We start from the raw sequence: 20,633 nt of genomic DNA, 5'->3' as shown, positions 1-20,633 counted from the left end.
TACAACTTAAATTGTTTCTTCATAGATAACTTTTAATGCTACGATGAATAGGATTGTGTCCATGTTTGTTCTTTCTCTTTGTTTGTTAGTAATATATGGAAAGTATGTTAGTTTTCTAAGTTGATTTTGTATCCTGTCACTAAGGTGAAAGTGGTAATACTTTTAGAAGTTTTAGCAGGTAAATGTATAGGCCTAGAAAATATTATGCTGGTGAGGTATCCCACACAAATATTACACATTCTCTTTTGACTGTGGATCATAGTTCTGAATCTTTAGATTTGAATAAACAGAACCTGAAGTTAACACAACAACCAGGGAAGTAAAAAGCCCAAAATACATAGTGGAGGAGAAGGAGTATACAGTAGGATAATGGTGCTATTAGGGGGAATGGAAAAAATGGTGAGACTTTAACTAGTAAGAAAGGAAAGTTACATTATTATTATTATTATTATTATTATTATTATTATTATTAACCAATCCCAGGTTTACTTCCATCCTCTACTCCTGCTCCCACCACTTTTTTCCCATCTACTCCTCAGAGAGGTTAAGGTCTCCCCTAGGAAGACAACAAAGTCTATCCCATCACCTCATTCAGACAGGACCATTTGAACAAAAAGCATTCTGTGTGCACTGACTCTTATTTAGGTACATATTTTGATGCCTCCTTTCTATCCTATTTTTTTTTGCTTTATTATACCTAATATTTGCCTGATCACATTTTTATAAATAATTTAAGTTAGTCAGTAAGCACAGCAGCTTCTATCATTCAAAATGCTGTGGGGGTATTGCTTGTTGTTTGGATTAGTGCAGGGTGTGTTGTAAGAGGCTGCTTACTTGTCCTGGACACCGAGGACTGAAATAACCACACATAAACTGTATTAATAAAACACTGCTTGGCCTATTAGCTCTAGCTTCTTATTGGCTAACTCTTTTTTTTAAAGATTTATTTATTTATTATGTATACAGTGTTCTGTCTGTCTATATGCTTGCTGGCCAGAGAGGGCACCAGATCTCATTACAGATGGCTGTGAGCCACTGTGTGGTTGCTGGGGATTGAACTCAGGACGTCTGGAAGAGCAGTCAGTGCTCTTAACCTCTGAGCCATCTCTCCAGCACATTAGTGGCTAACTCATATATCTTAATTTAACCCACCTCATTAATCTGTGCATCACCACTAGGTTGTGGCCTACCAGCAAAGTTTCAGCATGTCTGTCTTCATGGTGCCTCCATAGCTTCTCTTTGGCACTGCCTCCTTTCTCCCAGCATTCAGTTTAGGTTTCCCCACCTAACTCTTTTCTACTACCTTGCTATAGGCCAAGCCAGTATCTTTATTCATTAACCCATAAAAGTAACACATAGAAGAACCTCCTACACCATTTCTCCTTCTCTGTTTAAACAAAAAGGAAGGCTTTAACTTTAACATATCTAAAAATTCAAATAAATAAAAAACGGGTATCAAGCAAGGATTATAGTTACAAAATTTATATATACTTTATCTTTTATCATAACTAAGGAAATTATAACTATCAATTCTTCAACATCATCAAAGACTCCAGAAGAATATAATCTTACCTAAGTAAACAATATGTTCATTGTAAGCAACTTTCAAAACTAGAGACATCTTGCTGCCTGGAGAGTCACCCAAAGTTCTTTTGTACCATTGGGCATCCGTCTTCAACCTATAGGCCTATAGTATCTAACAGACTTTTCCATGAAGCAGGAAATCTCAAAGACAGTTCCACCAATATTGGCAGTTTGTCAGTCACTTTCTTCTGTGTCTTGTAGACTCTATTCTTTCATGAAGTGGGAAGCCCAAAGGATTGTCTCACCTTTAGGCAAGTTCAGCAGGCATTTCTCTGTGCTCCCTGCATGTCCAATTCACATAGCATATCATCAAGAAGTCCAGGCAAGAGCAGTTTATTGCCCAAACAGCTAACCAACTCCATAAGGAGCCTCTTCGATGTCCATCTTCTTTTTGAAGTAGATTGGTGCTCCCAGAAGCAGATGTGTCTCATTTTCATGAAAAGTCCTATATTCTTAAAATACTTTAAATGCCATATTCTTTAGTCTTTGAAAGATTTAAAGAATCTCTATCCATCTGAAAATCATCTCTGTACATCTAGAAAAATCTAACTAACATGACTACAAGCTTGACTATTATAGATGATACTCTATTTACCAATATTTCTTAATTATACATTACTTTTTAAATGAGCTGCACAATCATAATACCTTAATCAATGGTAGATATATATATATGTGCAGTATAACAAAATTGACTTTAAATTTGTATCAATAAACCAAGATCCATACCCATGTAAATCTCTACAGTATATCCCTTTTTAAATAAACAAACATTTATAGACTATAATTGGGCATAGTTCCTCTATAAACTGCTTCCTCTTTTTGTTTGGCAAAGTATTTTTTGGGGGGTGTTTACAGCAACCTTTCAGGGGATCTTGGTTCATCAAACCACATTTGTCTGGAAGGATTCCATAGGTTCTCATCCCCTTTGGAAACAAAAGAACCTCTTTTCCAAAGCAACATATCCTTAGACCCATATTTTGAAGACAAAATAACTTTAAAGTATATATGTTGGCAACTTAGCTCCTTCACAGTCAAAAACACAATAGTATACATAATCCAGACTCTATGTGTACATTCCATCTTTATGTGGATTATTTTTCTTACTCTATTACTTTTTCTACAAGTTTAATATTTAATTTATTACCTTTACACCTTTAATCTATTACTGTCCATACTCTTTGATATTACATTTACTGTCTCTTTACTCTTTTTCTTCTCTCTCCCAAGCCTATGTACATTTTTTAAACACTGTGTGTCATTTAGAAGTCCTTTATGTCTGAATTTGCCTTAGTGTACATCTGTAATTCTTCTCTGTACAGGAGCACTTCTTAAAATGCTAAGCAGAGACTAAGACTGCTTTGTCTTTTGGCTCCACCCAGTCCAACATGATGGGGTGGAGGTCTGTTTTGCACAAGCCAGCCTCATAGCTCCATTTTCAGGCACACAGTAGGTCTATGTCGCCATTAAGCAAGTTGTAGCAGTCTGCTCACAAACCCCATTTAAAAGGATATACGTCTCAGCCACTTCTCCATCCCCATGCATGCTGCCATACTCCCCCACAGGATAATAGACCAACCTCTGAAATCATAAGCAAGCTTCCAATTAAATGCCTTCCTTTTAAGAGTTGTCTTGGTCATACTCTGTTGAGATAGGAGCCGCAGGGCTGCATCCCCGGCACCCGGCCGCCCGCATGGCTAGCTTATGCCCAGAAATAATTACACGGAAACTGTATTCTTTCAAACACTGCCTGGCCCGGCTAGGTCCAGTTTCTTATTGGCTAGCTCTTACATATTGTTCTAACCCATTTCTAATATTCTGTGTAGCCCATGAGCTGGCTTACCAGAGAGGATCTTAACCTGCATCTGTCTGGAGTGGGAGCATCATGGCGACTCCTCCTCTAACCTTCTTTCTCCCAGAATTCTCTTCTGTATACTCCGCCTACCTAATTTTCTATCCAATAAAATGGGCCAAGGCAGTTTCTTTATTAGTAAGAAATCATTCCCACATCATTTCCCCTTTTTCCGTTTAAACAAAAAAGAAAGGCTTTAACTTTAGCATAGTAAAATTACATATAACAAAACAGTTATCAAGTAAGAATTACAGTTACAATATTTATATCTATTTTATCTCTTATCATAACTAAGGAAAACTATAACTATTTATTCTTCAACTCCATCAAAGACTCCAGAAGGATATAATATTATCTAAGTAAACAAGAAATAAGAAAACTCTAGAAATGACAGAGACATCTCGCTGCCTGGACAGTCACCCAAAGTTCCTCTGTACCGTTGGGGCATCCATCTTCGGCCTACAGGCCCATGGTATCCAGAGACATTTCCATGAAGCAGGAAATTTCAAAGACAGTTCAGTCATTTTCTGCTGTGTCCTGCAGAATGTCTCGCAGACTCTTTCATGAATCAGGAACCCCGAAAGACCATCTCACCTTTAGGCAAGTTCAGCAGTCCTCTCTCTGAGGGTTCTCTGTGTCCAGTTTATGCAACAGTCCAGGCAAGAGCAGTTTCTTGCCCAAATGACTATCCAACTCCATAAGGATCCTCTTCGATGCCCATCTTCCTCTTGAAGTAGCTGGTGCTGCCAGGAGCAGACGTGTCTCCTTGTCATGAAAAGTCCTAAGTTATTAAAATATTTTAAATGCCATATTCTGCAGTCTTTGAAAGATATGAAGAATGCCTATCTAACTGAAATATATCTCTATATATCTAGAAAATCTAATTAACATGACTACAAGCTTAACTATTAGCGATGATTATCCATTAACAACCTATATTTCCTAATTATACATTACATTTTTAAATGAACTACACAATCACAATACCTTAATCAAGATCAAAAATACATATACATATAACAAAATTGACCTTAAAATCCATACCAATGCAAATTATTCATATCTATATCATATCCCCCTTTAAATGTAAAAGAACATTTATAAACAATATTTGGGAACATGGGCGTAGTTTTTTCTCTCCAAACTGCTTCCTGCTGAATAGGGGCGTCGTTAATTAGGTTGTTCATGATATAACCTGTATGCTAGTTTCATCTCAGTTGGCAATTGAGCGAAGCAATTTTTTGAGGGTGTTCACAGCAACCTTTCAGGAGGGCGTGGTCTATCATACCAAATCGGAATAGATGCAATCCACAGGGTCTCATCCTCTGCAAAAACAAAAGAAGACCCTCTCCAAAGCATCATATCCTTAGACCCAAATTCTGAAATCATAATACCCTCATGATATCCATTTTGGTTTAGCTTGGCAGCCCATATAATGAAATGTCTCTCTGTACTTAGCTCCTTCACAGTCAAAAATTTTAAAGAAAACACAATGTACATAATCCAGACTCTCTGTGAATTTTCCATTTTTACGTGGCTTATTTTTCTTTATTTCTCTTAATCTATAACTATCTGTACTTCTGTACTCTGTCTCTTTAAAGACTTTACCCTTTTTCTTTTTAAGACATTAACTTTATTCTTTATATTCTTTTTCTTCTCTCTCCCAAGCCTACGTACATTCATCCAACAGTGTCTGAATCTGTTTTATTGTGAATCTGTAATTTTTTTACTATCCAGGAGCATTTCTTAAAATGTTAAGCATTTCTTAAAAACTTAAGTTGCACCATGTACAGGTAATACGGTACTGCCTGTGTCCTGCCCAGTCTAAACCTTAACTGCACGGTTTTAAGGTAATTACGGTAGTTCCTGCCTGAGATCAGCACAGTTCAGCATGGAGCAGCCGCTCCTGCCTCAGAGTCATTTGGTGCTTCTGAGCTGAGCACAGTTCCAGGCACACAGCAGTTCACATTGGAGCCGCAATCAGCAGTTTAATTCTGAGACTGAGTGTGCAGCACAGAAACTCTTTTCATCCAAGTTACAGCCAAATCTGACATGCAGAGCACTGCGCAGTCTGAAAACAGTCTGTATGGCCGCAGGAATCTGCCATGCTCTTCCGCCTGCCTAAGCCTGATTCAGCCTTCTGCCCAGGTGCAGGCAGGAAGCGCTGAGCCATTGGCACAGTCTCAGAGCACTCTCCTCTGATCCCAAGCGGGAACACAAACATCCAGTCCCATAAAAGCCTTGAAATGTTTTAAAGCCAGAGTTCACGCTGGCAGTACAGCCCTATGGAGCCGCGCTTTAAAATGACGCAGCTTTTTTTTTTTGCTGCTATTGCTGAATCAGGAAATCTCTTTATGGCACGCCACCAACAGAGAGCAAAACTCTGTGTTAAACTCTGTTTCCCTTATTTTTAAGCCTTCTCAGGTTTTTAAGTGGATTTAGCCCCACGTTGGGCGCCATCTGTTGAGATAGGAGCCGCAGGGCTGCATCCCCGGCACCCGGCCGCCCGCATGGCTAGCTTATGCCCAGAAATAATTACACGGAAACTGTATTCTTTCAAACACTGTCTGGCCATGCTTGTTCCAGCTTCTTATTGGCTAGCTCTTACATATTGTTCTAACCCATTTCTAATATTTTATGTAGCCCATGAGCTGGCTTACCAGGGAGGATCTTAACCTACGTCTGTCTGGAGCGGGAGAATCATGGCGACTCCTACTCAGCTTCTTTTTCCCAGAATTCTCTTCTGTCTACTCCGCCTACCTAATTTTCTGTCCTATGAGGGCCAAGACAGTTTCTTTATTAATAAGAAATCACTCCCACATCAATACTCATAGTAGTAGAACAGAGAGTTAAGACATGCACTATCTGGTCACCCAACTGAAAAACACAAGAGAGTTTAAAGTCAGATGCCTTTGAAGGTTAGATGATGCTGGTCCTAGAAGTAACAGGTACCTTAACCAAAATTCCAAGGTCACATGATGAATCCCTCTATCAGAGTTGGTCAGGGAGACAGAGAGGCTTACCCACCTGTAGCCCGCGGAGATGTAGCGCGCGCCATGGCGCTGTCATGTCGTGGGCACAGAGCCTGGGCGCCGTTTGCTGTTCCATGTCAAACTTGACAGACAACTTGTGCGCATGCACGCGAGCTCCCCCCAGCGCAGGGAGTCTTTTGATCTGGCCATCCGATCTGGCCAATCATAATTTAGCACGATCACTCCATTCTGGCCTGAGCCATTGGGTTGATGACACGTCAGGGCTTTGTCTGGCACCGTATATATTCTTCTGCTTCACGGGGACGGGGTCTTTTGCCTCTCTACAACCTCAAGTGTAAGTGCTCCAATAAAGTGTGTTCTGAGAAGAATCCTGTTGCGGTCGTCTCTTCTGCTGGCGGGAGCGGCGTGCCGCACCCACCCCCAAAAATATGGGAAGCTCTTCCCATTCCTCTTATTTGTGAACCAGAACTAGCTGAAAATGCCTTATCAATGAAGATGTTATACGAATTTAATGAAAGGTAAAGAAAACTAAAGCAGGAACTGCAATGGATCTTCCTCTCTGTTAGGTTAGCTTTCATAGTGCCAGAGGATTATGAAAGCTGCCAAGGGTTTAAAGGTATCAAGTCTTACCCAGGTGGGAACTGCAGAAATTAACAGTGCCAACCTGCTAGGCAAGATATGCATTGGCACAATAGTGACAAGACTGTTGTGGGGATAACCTTTTTTTTTTTTCAATTTGGGGCAGTCTCCACAAGAAGTAATCTGTGTAACTGAACTCCAAACCCATTTGCACCTGAGGCATGAAAAGCTTTGTTGTACCCAGTATGCTCCTTTCCCTTTTAATTCTCTTTCTACTGTGTATGTTCTAGGGATCGAAGTCAGACGATCTTCAGGCTCTTTGGCAGGTGCCTCTCCATGCTAAGCCATCTCACTGGCCCCTTATTTATATATGTATGTGTTTATTTATTTAGTTGTTGTGTTTCTCTCTGTGTATATATGTGGGTTTGTGTGTATGTTTGTGTGTGTGTGTGTACATGTCCATTGGAAATGACACACATGTGGCAGTCAGAACACCACTCACAGAAGTTTGTGGTTTTCTTCAGCTGTGTGGGCTCCTGGGATAGAACTCAAGTCATCAGGTTTGGCAGTAGACGCCTTTACTGTCTCCCCTCCATTTTCATCGATATCATGTGCTTAGTCCTCACAGAGCCTTCTGTGTTCATTTTGTCCTGATTATCACTGGGTCCTCTAGATACTTAGCAGAAGTTGAGCCTGACATGAGTGGTCTTAGTGAGTGGTTACAGTACATCTTTAGATGGAAAAGTAAGAGCGACGCTGGGTGGTGGTGTCGCACGCCTTTAATCCCAGCACTCAGGAGGCAGAGGCAGGCAGATCTCTGTGAGTTCTAGGCCAGCCTGGTCTACAACAAGTTGTAATACTACTACAGCTAGTTACAGGATAGGCTCCAAAGCTACAGAGAAACCCTGTCTCAAAGAAAAAGTAAGAGCAAGGTAGCAGAGGGAAGAGCAGGGTTGCCAGGCTCACAATGCGCAGCATCAGTAGAAGCACTACTGCATACAGAATTCAGTCTTTGCACAATTCAGTCTTTACCTAAGCCTGGGGTTTCCTGAGATAAAGCATGTGATTTCCTAGAAATACTACTCAGCGCCAGACATTTCTCTCATGTTCTTCAATATCAGCAATGAGTGATGATATTAATGTACCAAGACAGAAATCATTCATAGACACAGTGAAAATAGAGGTTAGGGCAGGCTGACAGGAAGGACTTTGGAGGGTAATTTAAAACCTCTATCAGGAAATACAGATAATTTTAGCAGCAATATGTTAAGGTCTCACTCTACATCGTGATATGAGCCAGGGATGGAGAATGACTGGTAAGTTAGTGAATTAAGCTGTGAGATTAATGACTTCAAACATAGGAGACAGATTACAAAGGAAGGTCACTGCTGTACTTCATAGGACAACCCAACTCAGCCCTTGTAGTCATTCTGAAAAGGCAAAATTGAAGATTCTGTATCTCAATAGCAGGATTAACCGTAGAGAGCGTGCCAACACAGAGGCCTTTGTGCACTACTGCCAATATTTGAAAGGAAATCGTGGAAATCCCTAACCTCAACCACTGTGTATCACTGAATCTTGACCTCTGCCTTTGAAGGTCAAAGGACGCAGAAATTATTACGGGAAGGCCTCAACAGCTGTGTCAGCCACATGCAACACAGCCCATGAAGACTAACAATGCTAATGTCCCCCATGCAGTAGTGTGTATACTGCAGTTATGACTTCACAGCTCTCCCTAGACTTACGGGCTTTAAGGGAGACAGAGAAGGTGCTTATTCCTGGCAGCCCCTTATGTGTAAGCCTGGTCACTATCTAGTTTCTCTAGATATTAAATGGAAAGTATGAACGGCCTGAGTGCTTTTCAGTGGGGGGTTTAGAAAGGCGTCAGTGTGAAAGGTAGAGAGAAACAGCAGAGGGAAAAAGCAGGCTGGGTGTCTCCTAGTGCAGAAGCAGAAGTCCTGGCAAAAGTCGGCCTTGACCTTGACTTGATGTGGACAAACACAGAGGGGTAGTTTCTGCCAAATATAACTAGCTCAGCTCCCTTGCCTGACCTTCCTCAGTGTCAGCAATGAGTGAAGAGGGTAATGTATCATAAAAGAAAAATATCACCTCAGAACTTGATGTACACAGTGAAATCAGATTGCGGAAGACCTGACGAAGCAAAGCTATCAGGGAGGAAGATGAGGATGACGAAATTGGCAGGTGATGTTAGTCACCATAAACATTTTTGTTTTGTTCTAATTTTATAATATTTAACAGAAGTATTTATTTTTGGAACGTTTATTTTTGTTGTTTGAGAAGTCTATACATGTATATATTAGGTTTTGATCTAGTCCACCTCCTTTTCCCTCCCCTCTACTTTCTGTACTATCCACTCATCTAGTATTTTTCTCTTTATCTTTTGTGCTCACTTTTTGAACTTCCTACATGTGCACTGGTGTAGGGCTATATTATTTAGCTTAATATGATGATGCACAATTATGTTCCATTTACTGAAAATATTATAATTTTATTGTCTTATATGCTTTTTACTTAGTATTTTTTAATTATACAAAATAACGGCTTCTCTTCTGATGTATTCATACATATATATCACTGTATTTTTCCCATATGCATCTCTGACACTACCTTACACCATTCTTTCTAGTACCAATCTTTCCCTAAATGAACTTATTTAGGCTTGCATGACTCATGTGTGTGTGTGTGTGTGTGTGTGTGTGTGTGTGTGTGTGTTCAAGTGCAATTTCTGCTACCCAAATATTCTTACATATGTAGCCTTCCAACAGAGCTTGGCAACTGATCAGGAGCTGCATATTTAGATATAACTGAACCTAATTCTCCCAGAAGTTAAGAATTGGCAAAAACTCTGCACGTAGGGATGGAATTTCATGCCCAACTCCCCTCTCCATACTGGGATATTGCTCAGTCATCCTCTGGATTTCACTGCAACCTGCTAAAATGGCATCTTTCATGTTTAATTTTATTAATTCATGGCTTTTTCTTTATTTTTGTGTCTTGCTTGATTGGCTTATTATTATTATCATTATCATTATTATTACTTTGAGACAAGGTCTCATTTGTCCCAGGCTGGCCACATACCCTCTATATAATCAAGGGTGACCTTGTCCTTTTTATAGCCTTCCTCTGCATCCCGAGTGGTAAAGTTATAGTTCAATTCTCTATACATATATTTTTATAGCTACTTACATCTCCAAAATGCTTGGTCAACTCATTTACAGATAGTGCTTCCTAGACAGCAGGACCTGGTTCAATCCACAGATCACTGCCCTCTCACTGCTCACCCTGGTAAACCACACTTCAGATCCCCAACCACACGGGGGAGTGAGAATTTGAAGTATGGGGTAGATTCTACATGTTGAGGCATTTGAACTGCTCTTCAGTAAGAGAGGAACAGGTGGTGCCAGCAGAGATGAGGTTTGAAATTTGTGACTTACTGCAGGCACATCTGGAAAATGGTGGTGGAGTTACATCTGGAAAATGGTGGTGGAGTTTAAGCGAGAACCAGACCTGCTCTAATCTCTTCTTTGAAAGGACTGCTCCAACTCCTGCAAGGAGAACTAACAAAAGATGTGACTGAAGGGGAGAATAATAACAACCCTCCTGGGTTTGAGGAAACTTTTCAACTTTCAGCAAAAGGACATAAAATACAGAGAAGTTATCTTACCTAGGATTTATTCTAAAGGTGATATCAAATGGAATTGCAGAGAGACCATTCCCATGGTAATGGGAATTAAAAGATACTTTTATAACTGACTAGAAAAAGTAATTAACAGAAAAAATGAAATAAATTATATAGTCTTAACTGTGGCCAGAACATGACTATATTTGGCAAACAGTCCTTGGGGAAAGTGATAAAATTCAAAACTTTTAGGGTAGCCATAACCCAGTCTGAATGGTCCTTGTAAGACTCAGATAATCTAACACAGACAGAACAGAGATGCACATGCCTAGAGGAAGCACAGAAACACTCTGGACTCTAAGCATGGAGGTCTCTGAGGAAACAGAGCTTTCTTGCAAAGTAATCCTGTCATTTGAGCCTCTAACGCATGTGAAATGAAATGCTGTTTTTCTCGGCTCGGTCTGTGGGATTGCATCTTCTTCTTCATGTCATTTTGTTTGCTTTGCTTTGTTTTTGGCAGCCACAGGAAACTAAGGTAGGGGTGTGAGGGAAGGAAATTAATAATTCTATCTGAAGCATGTTGCCTTTGAAATAGATTTGGAAGACAAACAACAGTTACAGGACTTCCATGGTCCTACGTGCTGAAGTGCCAGCTACATGGTGCTCGTGGCTTCAACCCCATTCTTCCTAACTCCGTTTTATGTGTCAGCTTTCCTCTATATTTTATTTTTATTATCTCCTATGAGTTCATAGCTCATAATTCTGTTCCACAACACATTAATCTCTTCACTCATTCTTGGAAGTAGGGAAAAACTGGGAAGGACTTGAACTGAGTGACATTTGGCAGACTCACATAATATCACTTGGGAACCAGGAAAAGATGGACTGTAATGACTTTCCACAGGGCTGCCATATCTAAGGTCACCCACACAACATGGGCAAGTCTGCCTGGCTCTCTCCTTCATCCTTCTTCTGGCTAATTTCTCACCTGAACATCTACTGTGTGTCCCTGGCCAGGATCACTCATCTCCAGGTTCCCTCCCATGTTGTATCTTGGACCAAGTACTTTGATTCTGTCTCCTGAAAACCTCATAGCTTTTCACATGACTAGAACAGAATTATCATCTTCTAATAGATCTCTCTTTAGAATAAACTATGCTCATTCTGTGGAAATCATCACTGTCTCTCTCACCTATCAAGGGTTAAATCATAAGAGGCAATCTAGATTGCTAAAGAGGCCCTCCTGTAATAGTCTCTGCACCATTTAAAAAAGACCCAGAATTGATTCTCACAGGCAGAATCCAGGACCCATCATTCACACCGAGACAGGACAGTTCTTTTATAATAATCACCAACATGGCCCCACCCACCTGCAACCAAACTATACAGTCCTGCACAGGTCTATAAACCTCTGCAACATTCCCAAAGTATGAAACAGGAAGCACCTGCATTCAGTGATGATTTGTATCTTTCAAGGTAAAGAGAAGCAGTAAATAAGTAGGTACAACAGATTCCACAGCCATTAAAAGGAAAATGGTCAGTTCAGGTGCCCCAAGTGTACAAAGAAATATTTGAAAATCTAAACATTTGTTATACCCATAGATAACTACCTAGTCACAGATGGTACATTCTGCAGTGTGCAATGTTTAAGGCAGAGATTCATAACTAGTCAAAGCATTGAGTGACTTTGCTTGCTCAGGTCTAAATGGAACAACTATACCCACCCCTACTTCAAGACTCGGAACATCGCAGAAGAGGGGATAAATGAAGGTGAGATCTGGAGGATGGGGAGCAGTGCTGTGAAGCAGTCCTTGGCATGTGATGTGGCAGCTACACTCATGAACTCAGAGCAGTCATGGTTCTGTAGAGGACCTGCATGGTGACAAGACAGCCAAACGGCAGCACTGATAGGAGAGAAAACACTCATGAGACCTGCCCCCAGCTGAGAATCTACTGGCAGCCGATGGTTGCTGAGGGGAGAATGACCATTTTCTTTGGGGCTTTAGTCATTGATGGTTGTCCATTCTCAGTTAATGGTCCCACACGCATGTGTATACAAACAACACCAATTAGATTCTGTGGGATATTAAATTTAAAAACCACAAAGAAATAAAAGAAATAAAACATGAAGCTAAGAGGGAGATTGATATGCGAGTCCCCTCTGTGTGCTGTGATTACCATTAATGAATAAAGAATCTACTTTGGACCTATAGCAAGTCAGAACTTAGGTAGGCAGGGAAAGCTAGGCTGAATGCTGGGAGAAAGAAGGGTGGAGTCAGGGCAAAGTCATGGATCCTTTGCCTGAGACAGACACTGAAACATTACCCAGTAAGCCACTGCCACGTGACAATAAACAGATTAATAGAGATGTGTTAGTTTAGGATATGAATTAGCCAGAAATACGCTTAAGCTATTGGCCAAACAATATTTTAAATAATACAGTTTCTGTGTGATTATTTTGTGGCTGGGAAGCTGGGGTAAATGAACAGCCTCCTCCCTCAACAAGATATGTTTTAGGTGAGGACTCCAGTGGAAGATGGAGGAAGAGAGTAGAGATACAACCAAAATACAGTGTTTTAAATTCCCAAAAAATAAAAATATTTAAAAGTAGGCTTTAAATACCTTACTAGCTGCTTAAATATATAACTACCTGTAAGAAAACTCTACTATAAAATTATTATAAATTCTACTACCTAACTGTACATCAATTGTTTCTATCTTTGATTTTGTGAGACAGATTCCCACTCCATGGCACAGACTGGTCTACAACTATAATTCAGGCTTACCTTGAATTCATAGCAATCTTGATGCCTCAGGCTCCCAGGAGATGGCAAGATACAAGTATGCCATCACACCTGTTTAGCTACTGTTTCTAAACTACCCCAAACAGCACTCGTCCTCCAAAATAATACTACACAAACTGCTGGAGCCAGAAGGCAGGATTTTCAACCTGATGTTTAACATTTAATTTTCTTAATTATTATAAGTCATTTTTACAAAGACTTCTGAGTATCTTTTTTCTCTAGTGAAATTATATATTTCTTAAAAGTCAGCCTATGATGTGTTTCTGCTCTTCATTGAGTCAACCTAGGTGGAGATTAATATGTCTGTCTTGTGTGATACAAAAATCTCCCCAAAAATAAGCACCTAAGCCTAGAACCCAAGTCTACTTGACATTAGGGAGTTGCAGATACAAATCAGTTGACATTAATTACATTCTTAGTTGTAGAGTGGAAGAGGGCCACAACATGCATGTGGAAGACAGAGGAGAACTTGTGGGAACCAATTTCCTCCTCCACCATGTTGGTTCCAAAGATTGAACTGGGCTGTCAGGCTTGGTGGTGGGTACCTCTACCCACTAACGTCATCTCAGCAGTCCACTAGCCATTTAATTTTAGATATACTGGACTGCCAACTGGGAACACCACAAATACTAGATCCTGATGTGGCAGGATAGTATGTTCCAGAGAGAGACAACATTGTTTGGAGGCTTAAACAATACAGTTAAGCAATCCTTTCCCTTGAAAATAAACCACTCTCAAACACAGTTCCAGTGAACGTTTATTTATTAGGCCCACACAAGGTAAGGGCAGAGCTCATGAATGCCTGAAACATTGATTATCAGTCAGGACCACTTTTTCTTTGCTCTCTCTCTTTTGCTGGGAGCATCTTGGACTTCCACTGTTTTTTACAATGATACAATATCCAGAAGGGTACTGGTAGGCTTGTTTCAAAGTTGGAGTCTTCTCAGAAAGTGGAGGAGAATGCAATGATTGTCACAGCAAATAGAACCTTTACTGTGTTGGCTAAATTAAAATAAATAAAATAAGAGTTACCAAGAGAACCTCAAGAAATCATTTAACACTTTGAGCTTGGGTGTGGGATTTTATTTCTCTAAATATAATCACCTATCCTCTCTCAATCCTGTGACTGGCATGAAAAAATTTAAGCACTCTGTTGATAGCCATTCTATTGTAATAAGAAACCCTATTGGATATTACAAATAATGCTGCTATGAACATAGTTAAACAAATGCTTTTGTAGTATGATAGAGCATCTCTTGGGTATATTCCCAAGAATGGTATTGCTGAATCCTGGGGTAGGTTGATCCCGAATTTCCTGAGAAACTGCCACACTGATTTCCAAAGTGGTTGCACAAGTTTGCATTCCCACCAGCAATGGATGAGTGTTCCTCTTACTCCACATCCTCTCCAGCAAACATCATTGATGTTTTTGATTCTAGCCATTCTGACAGGTGTAAGATGATATCTCAAAGTTGTTTTGATTTGCATTTCCATGAACGCTAAGGAGGTGGAGCATGACCTTAAGTGTCTTTTGGCCATTTGAACTTCTGTTGAGAATTCTCTGTTCAGATCAGTGCCCCATTTTTTTAATTGGGTTAATTAGCATTTTAAAGTGTAGTTTCTTGAGTTCTTTATATGTTTTGGAAATCAGACCTTTGTCTGTTGTGGGGTTGGTGAAGATCTCCCAGTCAGTAGGTTGTCTTTATNAAAAAAAAAAAAAAAAAAAACAATGATATCTTGAATTTTGCATGCAAATGGATAGAAATAGAAAGCACTATACTGAGTGAGGTAACTCAGACCCAAAAAGATGAATATGGTATATACTCACTCATAAGTGGATTCTAGCCATAAATAAAGGACATTGAGCCTATAATATGAGATCCTAGAGAAGCTAAATAAGAAGGTGATCCCAAAGAAAAACATAGTTATCCTCCTGATATTGGAAGGAGACAAGATTGCCAGGCAAAAGTTGGAAACTTGGGGGTGGGGATGGGGTGGGAGTAAGGGGAAATGGGGAGAAAAAAGTGAGAAGGGGAGGATGGGGAGAGCTTGGGGAAATGGGATGGTTGGGATGGAGGCAGGGTGGATATGGGAGTAGGGAAGTATATATCTTAATTAAGGGAGCCATTTTAGGTTCGGCGAGAGACTTGACTCTAGAGGTGTTCCCAGGTGTCCATGGAGATGGCCCTAGCTAGATCCTTGGGCAGCTGAGGAGAGGGAGCCTGAAATGGCCCTATCTTATAGCCATACTGATGAATATCTAGCATATCACCATAGAAACTTCATCTGGCAATGGATGCAGCTAAAGACAGAGACCCACATTGGAACACTGGACTGAGCGCCTAAGGTCCAAATGAGGAGCAGAAGGAGGGAGAACATGAGCAAGGAAGTTAAGACCGCGAGGGGTGCGCCCACCCACTGAGACGGTGGGGCTGATCCAATGGGAGCTCACCAAGGCCAGCTGGATGATGGAGCATGTGATCAAACCGGACTCCCTGAACGTGGCTGACAAGGAAGGCTGACTGAGAAGCCAAGGACAGTGGCACTGGGTTTTGATCCTACTGCATGTCATGACTTTGTGGGAGCCTAGTCTGTTTGGATGCTCACCTTCCTAGTCCTGGATGGAGGGGGAGGACCTTGGACTTCCCACAGAGCAGGGAACCCTGACTACTCTTTGGACTAGAGAGGGAGGGGAAGGGAAATGGGGGGAGCAGGAGGGAAATGGGAGGAGGGGAGGAGGTGGAAATTTTTAATTAAATAATAAAACTAAATAAAACTTAAAAAAAGAAACCCTATTGGAGAATTAAAAAGCAAAAATACAAAAAGAACCAGGAGGGTCTGAAGGGATTACTCAGCAGTTAGCAGCAGAAGCTGATCTTTCAATGGCCCCAGGTTCATTTCCAAGGACCCACATGGCATCTCATCATAGTCTATAACTTCAGTTCCAAGGGCTCTGACACCTTCTTTCAGCCTCTGTGGGCACCAGGCACACACATGGCACAAAGACATATATGCATCATAACACCCATACACAATAATAATTTTAAAGCATTTTTCAAAACCAAAAGAGAGGAGATATTAAAAGAGAAATTACTAATTCAGAGCCCTTCAGTTTTTCATGGAATCATACATTCTATGCTTTAGATGGTGGCTTGGCTAAGAGTTTGTGTATTGCACTAGGTTCCACACCCTAGAGAAATCAAAGGGGAATTTATGAACACTCAAGGGAGAATTTGGGTCCTGTCATGAGTCTACATGAAGTTCCAGACCCCTGAACAGAAAAGACCTGCATGAGGCCGGGTGGTGGTCGTGCAAGCCTTTAATCCCAGTACTTGGGAACACTTGGGAGGCAGAGGCAGACAGATTTCTGTGAGTTCAAGGCCAGCCTGCTCTACAAGAGCTAGTTCCAGGACTGGCTCCAAAGCTACAGAGAAACCCTGTCTCAAAAAACCAAGGAAGGGAGGGAGGGAAGGAGAGAGGAAGGGAGGGAGGGAAGGAGGGAGGGAGGGAGGAAGAGAGAGAGAGAGAGAGAAGACCTCTACATGAAGGAATAATTTATTTTATATCTTATTTTATTTTACTTACTTTGAGATGGAGTTTTGCCTTATAGACCAGGCTGGCTTGGAACTTACTATGTAGACCCTGCTGTCATGGAACTTACTATGTAGACCAGGCTGGCCTGGAACTAAGAGATTCAGCTGCCTCAGACTCCCAAGTGCTCAAATTAAAGATTTGTGCCACCATTTCTAGCTTTGGGGAAGAGTTAAAGGTGGAGTCTATTCTGAAGGGATTAAAATTAGCATAGAATAGAATAACAAATCTCTAGATAGGTGTCAGGGATAAAAGAGAAGATACTTACAGGATCAAGAGTCCCAGAGAAGGTGAGGTTCGGGTCTGCAATGAGATAAAGAATTGGTTTTCACTCACTTAAAACTTCCTTAACTCCAGTTACCAGAATTTGTCTTAGAGAAAGAAAATAGATGAAACTTTATGATGTCTTCACTAAGCGCTAGACAGAAAGATGCAAGAATGTGAAGGGTGTGATGGTTTACACCTTTAATCCCAGCACTCGGGAGGCAGAGGCAGGCAGATCCCTGTGAGTTCAGGAACAGCCTGATCTACACATCAAGTTCCAGGACTAGGGCTACACAGAGAGCCCTGTGGATAGAAAGGTAGATGGGTTGGTAGAAAAATAGACAGATGGACAGACAGACAGACAGACAGACAAACAGATAGGTGGGTGGGTGGGCACATAGATGGTAAATGAATGGAAGGTATAAATGAGAGCAGCAAAGAAATCCACTGATGAAGCCTTAAATTTTCTTTGCTTCTATTTGGTCCAAATACAAATGACAATTAACACTTAACCAAAAATTTGGCCCAGGAGACCATCTGTCTGGAATATATTGTAACCATTAGAAGAGAAAAGGGTATGATTAACTCCATCTCCCTAACCATATTTCCAAACACATGAACACCCAAGGAGCTGACCCTCAAGAGTTTGTTCTTGAGACAGGTGGCTGACAACAAACTGTGTGGTCCCCAACAGGTGTCTTCTACTGAAAATATTCCAGGAAAGGGGGATACATATTCTTCAAGTTTCAAAGAACTTTTGGTAAAAGAAAAAAAATTACCCCTCCTCAGAGTCAGGCAGCAAGTTTCCCAACTTGGGACCTTCCTCAACAGTGAGACGAAAGAAAGGGTCACAGAGGGAAATGCTAGCATGTGAAGACAGACTGCTCCTACCTGAGGTCTCACTGTCTTCTTCGAGAAAACTGGAGGGGACTGTCTCAGCTTCAGGAGAGGACACTGTGAAGACAGAACAGACAACAAGTATAGTCACCCACTGTGGGAAAAAGCAAGCTTTCCTGGAGGAAGGCATGTGATAGGGGCCCAGAAACACCTATCCAGACCTCCAGGAATGACACCCTCACTTACCAGCAATCTGTGTGTTTTTGTGATACCCTTCTGTGGGTGACAAAAAGTCTGAAGTCGGATTAAAGTCCATGGTTGGATCACTGTCTGTGTCTGCTTTTTGAATTTTTATCACTTTCTCAATTGGTGGTGGTAGCTTTCTGACTGTTTTTATTATGTTAGTGATTGAATCCAGTAGGTCTTCAATGTTAGCAGGTAAATTTAGTAGTTCTTCACTGAGTAGGTCTAGTGGGTCATCGGTGGTTGCTTCTGGAAGGTAATTGTTGAGTCACCTTGGTTATAACTGGTTAGATCTGGCTGATTCTGGTAGGTCTCTACTAGTGAATTCTTTTTATTTATTTATTTATTTATTAAAGATTTCTCTCTCTTCCCCACCGCCGCCTCCCCTTTCCCTCCCCCTCCCCCAATCAAGTCCCCTCCCTCGTCAGCCCAAACCCATTAGAATTCACTAGTAGAGGGCAGGGAACTCTACTAGTGAATTCTAATGGGTAAAGTAGTGGATTCTAAAGAAGCCCAACAGAAAAGAACAGCTTAAGTCTTTTCCGGTGAGCATGTCTCTGTTGTCCCCACCCCTTCCTGTTCTGGGCCCTCCATTCAAGGGACAGTTTAAAGCGGCTGTTGTTGCGTGGTTCCACCAAGTCCTGTTCAGCAGCTAGAGCCCCTGGGCTAACTAGTGCTCAGAACAGTGTGATCAGAGCCCACTCCTGCCTTCCTTGAGGAGTCAGTTGAGGACAGAGCATCTATGTTGTGCCACTATCTGATGGAGGAAGGCCATTGGTAATAAACAAACTGCCTTGGCCCATTTTGTCTAGCCTCTTCTCGGCTAACTCTCGCACCTGGACTAGCTCATTTCTAATAAGGTGTGTAGCACCCCAAGGTGCGCTTACCTGGAAGATTCTAGCCTACGTCCATCCTGGGTCGGAGCTTCATTTCGAGTGCCTCAGAGAGCAGAGCTATCGCGTCTGCCCAGGAGAGGGGAGCATGGTGTCTCTGAGCTCACTTCCTCTTCCTCCCAGCATTCTGTTCTGCCTACTCCACCCACCTAAGGGATGGCCTATCAAAATGGGCCAAGGCAGTTTGTTTATAACCAATGACCTTCCTCCATCAACTATCTGTGTGCTGGGCAGACTAACACAGAAGAAAATTTCAAGACTTGCCTCTATAATCCTTCCAGATTTCTGAAAGCCACACACAGATCTACTAATGGCTAAAATTTAAAGAAACCACTGGTCCTATATATAAGCAAGAGTGGAATCAACCCTAACATGTTCCATTACAGCTACTTTTCATGTAATGCCCTATGTCTAGGACCCATTTTCATCACATCCTAAACACAGTCCTAATGTCATAGGGCTGGTTACCTACAGAACCCTCACAACCATGTAATCTGCTGTGCACAGGGCATGTCTCCCAGGGACAGGCTCATCTCACCATAGCAGGAATTGTCACAAGTCTCTCTCTCTCTCTCTCTCTCTCTCTCTCTCTCTCTCTCTCTCTCTCCCCCTTCCTCCCTCTGTGTGTGTCTGACTGTCTGTCTGTCTGTCACTGTTTCTCACTTGGCTTAATCTCAGATGCATGTATAGAGAGGAAGCCCATCCAGCAGCCCAAAAAGCGAGAGTTACCTAGCAAGAGCATGTGGGTGAGCAGCTCTGAGAAACTGCCTGACTTCAGAAAGAACTAGAACAAAAAGTTTGGTGGTTGTTAGATCCTTCTTCTCTCTGGCTCTCAAGGACATATTTCTTTCCTTGCTCAACGTGGTCCAAGTTTCCATTCCAGTCCCACAGATTCACAGTCAGTGACAGAGCTGGCTGACAATGCTCTCAGACATGACTGAAGCTCACTCTGTTAAGGCGTCCTCATCTCTTTATCGTAATTCAACAGATTCTATCACCTCCTTGACAACCAGTGAGGGTAGGACCATCAGAACCATCTCAGCCATTCTGCCCTGGTCTCATCTAACCAAGCTTGTTAGCTATATGTGATTAATTCAAACTCACAACCAAAACCCACAGCTCAGTCACTCAGCTGCCATTCTCGCCTAAAACAACCTCTACAGAATCATCCAGTTTCTACTTAAAACAAGTCAATCCTCTGCACACCCATCTCCACACAAAGGCACATTCACAAACTTTAACTTCTCCTAAAGATTCCAAGGTGCACACACCTGTGGGGAAAGCCACAGCCAGAGCACACAAGACAGAGATCACCAGAACCTTGAAGAGCATCATGTTTCAGTAGGATCAAGG

The 20,633-nt window shown here is 41.5% G+C and overlaps 1 protein-coding gene across 1 annotated transcript; it reads right to left on the bottom strand.

Annotated features, from left to right (window-relative positions):
• Window positions 1–14,191: 14,191 nt before the first annotated feature.
• Window positions 14,192–20,633, bottom strand: LOC126489164 (kidney androgen-regulated protein-like). The gene is made up of 5 exons (XM_050123228.1): window positions 20,552–20,633; window positions 18,391–18,636; window positions 18,199–18,261; window positions 17,312–17,346; window positions 14,192–14,454 (listed from the first exon to the last, which is right to left on the bottom strand). The coding sequence occupies exons 1-5, from the start codon at window positions 20,613–20,615 to the stop codon at window positions 14,443–14,445; spliced, it is 420 nt and encodes a 139-aa protein (XP_049979185.1). The 5' UTR covers window positions 20,616–20,633; the 3' UTR covers window positions 14,192–14,442.

This window comes from Alexandromys fortis, unplaced genomic scaffold (assembly GCF_014885135.2).
Source record: "Alexandromys fortis isolate MF-2015 unplaced genomic scaffold, M_Fortis_MF-2015_v1.1 scaffold_223, whole genome shotgun sequence".
Taxonomy (NCBI): Eukaryota; Metazoa; Chordata; class Mammalia; order Rodentia; family Cricetidae; genus Alexandromys; species Alexandromys fortis.
The sequence above is the reverse complement of the archived record's forward strand: the minus strand, read 5'-3'. Positions and strand labels throughout refer to the sequence as shown.

Bases quoted from the DNA above. Each gene is read 5' to 3' on its own strand.
- LOC126489164 (XM_050123228.1), bottom strand. From the start codon at position 20,615: ATGATGCTCTTCAAGGTTCTGGTGATCTCTGTCTTGTGTGCTCTGGCT. The intron at 18,637-20,551 runs GTGTGTGCACCT...ATTACCTTCCAG, and splicing joins GGCTGTGGCTTTCCCCACAG to AAGCAACCACCGATGACCCA. The intron at 17,347-18,198 runs GTAGGAGCAGTC...ATCTCATTGCAG, and splicing joins AGAAGACAGTGAGACCTCAG to ACCCGAACCTCACCTTCTCT.